Consider the following 10,038-nt stretch of genomic DNA (forward strand, 5'->3'; position numbering starts at 1 on the left):
TACGAACTTCACCAGACCATGCCGGAGCATGTAAGTTCAGAATCCTAGTGAAAGAGGCTGAGTAGAAATGGAGGGTGCATTGGCATTTGGTCGAACACTGTTATATGAACAGTGTGCAGAATGACTATTTTGGTATTCGAAAGATTTGGCCCATGTAAGGTCTGGTTTGAAGGTTTGGAAGCATTCTCCTGAGGAGCATGAGTAGTTTGGCATTGGTTTTGAGTCCTTTGGTTTGCCTGATCACCTTGCCCCGCCAACTGGTGAAGTTTTGAGTTTTTAACTTGGTGGTGATGGTTGATTTCTTGAATGGATTGAGCTGAATCTTTGCATAGAGGATCCATGGGTCTAGTAGAAGGGATTCCAATTGGAAATTGGTCTCCAATTAGCCCAGAATTGATAGGGGCATTTCGTCGAACACCTTGCTCAACCGGGCTGCCTTAGCTTTTGGATTGTAAAATTGGAGGAATTGGTTGGTACCCATATGAAATTGGAAGTGTAAGAGCATTCTGCTCATCAAGGCGAACATTTTGGTACCTTTCTTTTCCAATTTGGATACCTGGAACACCTTGCACGTTCATTTTTGCCTCGTTGGAGTTCTGCTGCTTGTCGGAGGGGACGATTCCCACGGTGGAATTGTCGAACTATGTTTCAGGCATTTTTTTTTCCTTTTTGTATTTGTAACTTTTTTTTTTTGATTTTGTATTTAAAAATCGGACCCACAAATAACACATGACAAGTAATAAATAGCTTAGCATGATGTGTTGTACATGTCAGCGCAATTGATATACACGCTCTGGTGGATATGTTTATTATTACCCATTTTGTCAAGTTGGAGTGTTTAAATGGAAAAATCCAAAGTTCGTGTATCGGCTTTCAAAAGCTCTACAAGTTTAAGTGGCCAGAAAGTCATTTCGCCTTAGATTTAAAATGCTAAAGCAAGCAACATTGCAACTTAATATGATAAATTTCATATAATATTAACCGCGCATCGCGCGGGTTTGATAGTTACAAACGTGATTCTCGGTCCATCAACAAATTTGTAACATGTTAAAACAGAATGTCTAGTATCCTAATTTGAATTTTAAAAGAAAAAATTATAGGCCATATTGTTTCATTTTCTTTAGAAAATAATTAAACAGACCCTTAAATTTAGGTGTATGGTTCATTGCCTTTGAGAAGGAATCTTTGGGGATTTAATTATGGGCGAAAAAATAGGGATGATACGTTAGGGTTGATTCATTTTAGGGATTTTTATTGAATCTGCTATGCTATGTTAATATTCAGGTGCCATAAAATGACAATTAACTACTGCGGCTACGGATATGCAAATTTTCTTTAAATATTGTCTAGTTATGTTTTTTGCCACCTAAGCAAGTATTTTGTGGATGCAATAAAGTGTCCTCAGAAATGCTTATTTAAAGCACCATATCAATCGTCTCATCATCATTGTCTTCACCCAAAATCTAGAGAAATGGAGTTGGAATGGAGCTATATTTTTTGGTCAATAATCATCTTATTACCAGCTTTAATCCTCTTAATTACCAAAAAGAAATCATCTTCTTCCAACATAAAGCTACCTCCAGGTCCACCTGGTTTACCAATTTTTGGTAATATGTTTGATCTTGCTGGATCAGAACCATACAAGAAAGCTGCTAATTTGAAACAAAAATATGGCCCTATTGTGTGGTTAAAAATAGGGCCCTCAATGAACACAATAATTGTTCAAACAGCTCAGGTAGTCAGAGGTGGATTCAGAATTTTCAGTTTACGGGTTGTGAATTACCATCCACTTTTCTTACTTGATTTTGAATAGATTATTTATATATATTAAATAATTTTTTAAATATGATTACTGAATTTGGGTTCTGTCGAACTCGTAACTTAACGATTGCTTTGCTTCTGAGTTCTAGATCACAATCTGTTTTGCTTAATGAGTTCTGAATACATCATTTATACATATGAAATGATTTTTTTATATGTGTAACACCCCAGACAATAGACAGAGTCCCACATCGGCAAAACATAAGAGGGATGCTGGGTATATAAGTTAACAAGCCTTAGACCCTAGTGACGCGTTTTAAACCTGTGAGGGTCTAAGCCCTGTCGAACTTTGGATTCTGTCGAACTTGTAACTATAACGATTGCTTCGCCCCTGCAGGCAGCTGCTGAATTATTCAAGAACCATGATGTTACCTTTGCTGATAGGTACATAGTTGATGTTAATTTAGCACATAATAACCATCAAGCGTCAATGGCTTTAGCCCCATATGGCAACTATTGGCGAATGTTGAGGCGGATATGCACTGTGGAAATGTTTGTTAACAAAAGGATCAATGAAACCGTGCAAATTAGGCGAAAATCGATGGATAAAATGCTTCAATGGATCGAAAAACAAGCCAATTTGGTAAATACTAATCGAAGTGGGATTGAAGTAACACGTTATGTGTTCCTCGCATCGTTTAATATGCTAGGTAAGTCGATACATAAGTTATACTTACCTTATTTATATTTATTTCGTGATTGCAGTTTAATTTTTTGTACTGAAAAATTTTTGCTAGGTAATTTGATTTTATCTAAGGACTTAGCGGATCCGGAGTCAGAAAAAGGGTCAGAGTTCTTTAAAGCAATGACTGGAATTATGCAGTGGGCTGGTGTTCCAAATATTTCAGACATATTTTCATGTCTTAAGAGGTTTGACATACAAGATTTAAGAAAGAAAATGGAACATGACATGGGAAAGGCTAAAGAAATTACTTTTGGATATCTTAAGGAACGTATTGAAGAAGGACAAAAAGGTGGAGAAAAGAGGAAAGATTTGTTAGATGTGTTGCTTGATTTTGAGGGCAGTGGAAAAGATGAACAAGCTAAATTATCAGAACATGAGATCACAATGACTATAATGGTAAGTTTTTTACTCATTAAAGTTTGACTATAATGGCAAGTTTTTAATGTGTGTGTTCGGTTTCGATTTGGTTATTTGGTATGTTGGGCTATTTCTTATATGCATAATTGAACAAATTGCATCTATATATGGTCGTTAATTTATTCAATCCATCCCTTAGAAGATTACTCTTCTAAGTTTTGTTAGACTTGAATTTGGTCCCTTTTTGGACATATGTTTTTCTAATACGTTAAGGTCATAAATTTTACTCTTATCCTGAAATTTTTACTCGACATATTATAGGAATTCTTTTTAGCCGGAACAGAGACGACTAGCAGTAGTGTGGAGTGGGCATTAACTGAGCTTTTGCGAAATCCAGAAGCAATGGCAAAAGTGAAAGCAGAAATTTCAGAAGTAGTAGGTCCGAATAGGAAGTTTGAAGAGAGTGACATAGACAATCTACCCTATATGCAAGCCGTACTCAAGGAATCGCTACGTTTACATCCTCCCCTCCCTTTCTTGATTCCAAGAAGAGCAACTCAAGATACAAAGTTCATGGGATACGACGTACCAAAAGGCACTCAAGTATTGGTAAATGTTTGGTCAATTGGACGAGATCCTGAATGTTGGAACGACCCTTTTGAGTTCAAACCCGAGAGGTTTCTTGGCTCAAATGTAGACGTTAAAGGACAGAACTACGAGTTAATTCCATTTGGTGCAGGCAGAAGGATGTGTGTTGGCCTTTCTTTAGGTCATCGTATGATGCATTTCGCGTTTGGATCGTTGCTACATGAATTCAATTGGGAGCTTCCTGATAATGTTACTCCTAAATCCATGAACATGGATGAGAGTATGGGAGTTACAGCAAGAAAAAAGCAGCCTTTGAAAGTGATTCCAAAAAGAGCTTGAACTTATAATTTTATTTTTAATGTTCCTTTGGTTGAAAGTTGTTTTGAGCTTTGTTGTAGATATTGTTATACCAAAATAAGTTTGGAAGTTCCTGAAAAGGCTTTTGTCTAGGGGTGTTCATAAAAATCCGAAAACCTGAACCAAACCGAAAACCAAACCAAACCGACCAAAAAAGCGGATACTTTTTGTTTGGTTTGGTTTTGGTTTTGAAATTTAAAAACCGATCAAATTTGGTTTGGTTTTGGTTTTAGTTAAAAAAACCGAACCAAACCGAATATAGGAGTAGCTATTTTAAATTTATTATTACACCTATATATATATGTATACTTTTGTACAAAGTTTTAAATTTTTTATAGTAAATAATAATCGTTTGCACTTTTAGTACAGTTCTTTACCTTTACATTCTAGTTTAATTGGTAGTTTTCTTTTGTTAAGTGTAAGAATCTATTTCATGTTAAAAATAATATATTTTTAATTGAGTCCTTGAATTATTCATCACTATTTTATTCAATTATCATCAATATATCTTGGTAAATAATAGATTTCTCAAAAGGCAATTGATTTGATAGTGTTACGTTGAAAATGTGATCGCCGAAATGTGTGTTTGGTAGTGTATGTCTTATATTTAAGAAAAAACCGACAAATAACCGAAGAAACCGAAAAACCGACATAAACCGAATTGAGAAAAAACCGACTTAATTAGTTTGGTTTGATGCAAATATTTGAAAAACCAACTTACTTAATTTAATTTCTTTTTAGAGAAAACCGATCCAAACCGAACCATGAACACTCATACTTCTATCATAAAATAAAATAAAATAAAACAAGTCTTGTTCTAGACTCTAGACTCCCAAATATATGGAGTTTTATCTTTAATTTTAGGCGCTTTCCAACCTCCAAAAAATGTTTTAGTTGCGATTGTTGTGAATTTAAGTTAAACAAAAAAAAAAAAAACGTTTCAATTACAAATACTTATTTAATGGGGTAAAGTAGGTAACCGACCTATTCTTGAAAAATTTACTCTCTCCGATTCAAAATAAGTGATTTTTTAGTTGTTTTCACACAGATTAAGAAATTCATCTTTTAACATTAATTAGCAATGAAATTGATCATATTAACATTTACTATCTCTTCACATAAATACTCATAACACATACTCCAACACTATTTATTCCAAGGACAATGTAGGAAAAACATAATTAATTCATTCTTAAAATCTGAAAAAATTATTTATTTTGGACCATAAAAAAATAACCAAAAAATCATTTATTTTGAACCGGAAAGAGTATTTAAATTTGGACAAAAGTTAAATAACAGCTTGAAATGAATCTATTTGTGCATTTCTACGACCTAATTCTTAAATGCGTAATTGGCACTTAGGAAGCAACTACCCACGCCTGCAATGAGCCAACTAATAATCCAAATTTTACGGCATGTTTGAGATTACAAATTTTAAAATTTTATAAACATATTTAGGAGTCCGTCTGGATATAAAAAAGAATTTCACTTTTTTCGAATTTTTTTTACTTTTTTTCAAAGTTAGTGTTTGACCATAAAATTTTCATTTTTCACTTGAAAATAAATTTTGAAATTTTTCGAAAATTTGAAAAACTCCAAAAAACTGTTTTTCAAAATTTTCACTCAGATCGCTCACAAAATTTCAAAAACAACCCAAAATTATATTCATGTCAAAACACAATTCTAATACCATTTTCACTTGAAATTTTTTTTTCACATTTTTTTTTGAAATTTTACAATTATTATGTCCAAACGCCCACTAAGAATACAAATTTTAGTAGGGCGGGGGGGGGGGAATTCTTTTTTGAACTTAGTACACTATCAAATAAGTTCACATAAATTGAGACGGAGAAAGTATATAGCTTTGATAGTATTGGTTAGGACTTTTGCAGATTGCTTTCATGGCCTTAAAAAAGTTATGACTTCAGAAAACGTAGATTAGTGTCGCCATTAAATGCTTTATGAAAATGACGTAAGGAAAGGTATTAGAAAAAACCATTGCTTCCAACTCTCTAGCCGTTTTATTTTGACTATGTTTTTCTCTCTCTTTTTACTTTTGTTTGTCATTGTATTCCTTTTTCTCACTCTATCTATTTTCTGTGATTGAACCATAAATAATCATGATTTTGGTCTACTTGGATTTGTGGTATCGAGTACAAGTGAGAAGAATCTATTGATATAAAAAAAATTGCTTTTTTTTTTCGAAAATTTTAGTGTTTTTTAAAATTAGTGTTTGGCCATAAAATTTTCACTTTTGAAGATGAATTTTGGAATTTTTTGAAAATTTGAAAAACTCCGAAAGGCCGTTTTTCAAAATTTTTACTCAGATCGATCACAAAACTTCAAAAACAACTCAAGATTATATTCATGTTCAAACACAATTCTAACATGATTTTCATTTGAATTTTTTTTTTACTTTTTTTTTTTTTTGAAATTTTACAATTATTATGTCCAAACGCCCACTAAGAATACAAATTTTAGGGGGAAAAAAATTCTTTTTTGAATTTAGTACAATATCAAATAAGTTCATATAAATTGAGACGGAGAAAGTATATAGCTTTGATAGTATTGATTAGGACTTTTGCAAGATTGCGGCCTTAAAAAAGTTATGACTTCAGGAAACGTAGATTAGTGTCGCCATTAAATGCTTTATGAAAATGACATAAGGAAAGGTATTTAAAAAATAGTTGAAACAATGGGTTCCATTGCTTCCAACTCTCTAGCCGTTTTATTTGATTATGTTTTTCTCTCTCTTTTTACTTTTGTTTGTCATTGTATTCCTTTTTCTCACTCTATCTATTTTCTGTGATTGAACCATAAATAATCATGATTTTGGTCTACTAGGATTTGTGGTATCGAGTACAAGTGAGAAGAATCTACTGACCATATGTAGTTGAAGTCAAGTAATCGCATGGGGCGCCCTATTTGATCGCCCTCATTTAACCTATACCTATTTTTTAAAAATTTTTTAACTTGTACCTACTTTTCAAACAACTTCATATCCTTTCTCCTCTTCCTTCTTCTCCTCAAAGTTTTATCTTTTTTTTTCCAGAAGTAAGGTTCATCCCTATTTGCTTCTTCTTATTTCTCCGGTGAGTCCTATAAATTTTCACGCCAACCTATACATCTGAAACAACCAATTTGTTTTCTTCTCAGCTCTTGCTCGACACACAAATTTGTTTTGCTGAAAAGATGGCACAAAATAGGGGTCAAGTAATTGCTCTTCTTTTTTCTCAGCTCTTGCTCGACACACAGAGATGACCCCGAATTAAATTCTTAAAGAAGTTCAAATTTTGGGAATTAAATAGAATTTGGGTTATTGGTATCGTGAATACAAATAAATGGGTTAATGTGTTTCTACGCCTGCATTTCACCATAACATAAGTGTAATTTCATCATCAAGGCATGCAAAAGATCATCACCATAACGTTGTTGCTGTATCATTTAAGAGCAAAAAAAACAGCCACAGCTGCAAGGATTATTAATAGAAAGAAGATGGTGTGGCAAATGAAATTATAAACAAACAAGAACTTCAGCTCTAGAGCTGAAGTTCCCCCGTTACAAAGATAAAAACCTCAGCTCTAGAGTTGAAGTTCCCCCGTTACAAAGACAAAAACTTCAGCTCTAGAGCTGAAGTTCGCCAGTTACAAAAATAAAAATTTCAGCTCTAGAGATGAAGTTCGCCAGTTACAAAACAAAAACTTCAGCTCTAGAGCTGAACTTCAGGCCCGGCTACTAGAATGCTGAAGTTTTGCGTGATTGTCTTTGCTACTTCAGCCCCGTATGCTGAAGTTATGCGAAAAAACGGGTACGCTTGCAATATTTTTTGCAAAGCGGGCACAAGTTAAAACATGACACAAAAATGGGTATAGATGCAAATGCTCCAGATGAAGTGGACGAAGCAAACAATGTCGGGTTAAATGTTATTGACAAATTTAGAGATAAAATAGAAAATTGATGGGAAATGAAGCACGAGAAATACTTTTTCCCATGTGCGAATTTAGAGGCGGAAGGGTGTGTCGAACCTCCTACGTCAAAAAATTACATGTATAAGGTAAAATTTAGTTTGTACTTCTATGTGTTATATTTTGAATTCACTTAACACAACTCAAAAGCATAATTCAATGATTAAGGGGGTTCAACATCTTTGTTAGGTTAATTTTTTCAACTTATTTCTTTTTTGAACCCCCTTAGCGAAAATCCCGCATCCGCCACTGTGAGTTTTTCCTAATGTAGAGTACTTGTCAACACTCTAGTATTCACAACCACGCATAGCTCTCGGCACAACAACAACAACGACGACAATAACAACAACAACAACAACAACAACAACAACAACAACAACAACAACAACAACAACAACAACAACAACAACAACAACAACAACAACAACAACAACAACAACAACAACATACCCAATATTATCCCATATCGTGGGGTCTGGGGAGGGTAGTGTGTACGCAGACCTTACCCCTACCTTGTGGGGATAGAGAGATTGTTTCCAATAGACCCTCGGCTCAAGAAAGTTCATAATATCATAGACGAATCTAGGATTCGACAGTTATGACGGTATTGTTACATTTTATATAAATTTATCATTGCTTATAAAGATTGGTACGGATGCCTAAATTAATATCTGACTCTTTCTTGAAGAAATTTACAAGTATATATAAAGTGTTTGCCGAAGTTTTTGGTACCAGCTGTGACCCCTTTTCTTACCATGTACATCCGCTTTGGGTAATATCATAGTTAAGTGATAATAAATACATGATTAAAAATACATGTTAATTAACTAAAAATCTTAGTCATCCATTTATTATTTTGGTTTAATCACAAATGTTTGTGGGTTTTTCATCGTCAAAATGATCGCTTAGTTGTTGACAACTCATAGTTTATTTTGATGGATTTCTTGTCTAAAAGATTAGTAGGCAAATATTATTAGGGGAATTAGAAAATGTCTATGAAATTTAGCTTGAAAAGATCATGATGTGTTTTTCTATTTACGTGCCAGCGACAAATACGACATCACATTTAGTTACTTCCTCCCTTCGTCCCAATTTATGTAAAGTTATTTAATTGGATACGGAATTTAAAAAATAATGTAATACTTTTAAAATTTATGGTCTAAAATAAATAATAGAAATTAGTATAACTAGAAATATTTCTTTAAGGATAAAAAGAAAAATTTAAACTTGAATTATTACTAAATATAAAAATGTATAACTATTTTTTAGATTAACTAAAAACGAAAGAATACAACAACCCATTATAATCCCACTAGTGGAATCTGGGGAGGATAGTATGTTCGCAGACTTTACCCCTACTATGGGTAGAGAGGTTGTTTCCATATAGACCCTTCGCATCCTTCTCATCAAGAACTCTCCACCTTATTCTTGGGGTGACTTGAATTCATAACTTCTTTATTGGAAGTGAGGGCTGATATTATATAAATAAATAAGGATAAAAGGCGTACATTCAAAGTCAATATAGTGTTGGTCAACCAATTAGAGTAGATTGTGAAGTACAATAATTATTACGAAATAATTGAAGTAGGACGGTAGCTATAAGTGATAGAGACGGCATAATGAGAGGAATTGAAGTTCAAGCCTAATTTCAACAATAATGCAGTTGCCACACTTCTGTATTCAACAATAATGCAGTTGCCACACTTCTAGTCTTATAGCCCGTTTGACCAAGCTACAAAAATAACTTATTTTGAAAAGTATTTTTTTTCAAAAGTATTTTTTTTAAAAGTACTTTTGGTGAAAAACAGTTTGTATTTGACTAATTAGTTTGAAAAACACTTCTGAGCATCAATTAGTGTTTGACCAAGCTTTAAAAAACTGTTTTAAGTGTATTTTTCTCAAAAGGGCTTCTAAAAAAAGTGCTTTTGGAGATAAGCTACTTTTTTCTGCTTCTCCAAAACTGCTTCTGCTTCTCCTCAAAAGCATTTTTTTTTTACTTTCAAAAGCTTGGCCAAACACCTCAATTTTGGCCAAAAGTGCTTTTGACAAAAAAAAAAAAACACTTTTGATCAAAAAGAAGTTTGGCCGAACAAGCTATTATTCTCATCTTCCCTGATGCCTCCCCACCCCCCACAATCTCCTATCCCATCTAAATTGCTGCACATAAAATTACTTTGTGAGAAATCTGAATTGTATTTTTTCTACTTTACTCTTTTAATATTTAGAGCCCGTTTGACCATGAAATTTTGTTTAATTTTCTTGATT

The 10,038-nt window shown here is 33.4% G+C and overlaps 1 protein-coding gene across 1 annotated transcript; it reads left to right on the forward strand.

The window, feature by feature from the left end:
* Positions 1–1,372: 1,372 nt before the first annotated feature.
* On the forward strand, positions 1,373–3,878 carry LOC107769980 (cytochrome P450 76A1). Its single transcript, XM_016589234.2, has 4 exons — positions 1,373–1,735; positions 2,159–2,471; positions 2,559–2,902; positions 3,185–3,878. The coding sequence occupies exons 1-4, from the start codon at positions 1,472–1,474 to the stop codon at positions 3,788–3,790; spliced, it is 1,527 nt and encodes a 508-aa protein (XP_016444720.1). The 5' UTR covers positions 1,373–1,471; the 3' UTR covers positions 3,791–3,878.
* Positions 3,879–10,038: the final 6,160 nt, after the last annotated feature.

This window comes from Nicotiana tabacum, chromosome 10 (genome assembly GCF_000715075.1).
Source record: "Nicotiana tabacum cultivar K326 chromosome 10, ASM71507v2, whole genome shotgun sequence".
Lineage (NCBI taxonomy): Eukaryota > Viridiplantae > Streptophyta > Magnoliopsida > Solanales > Solanaceae > Nicotiana > Nicotiana tabacum.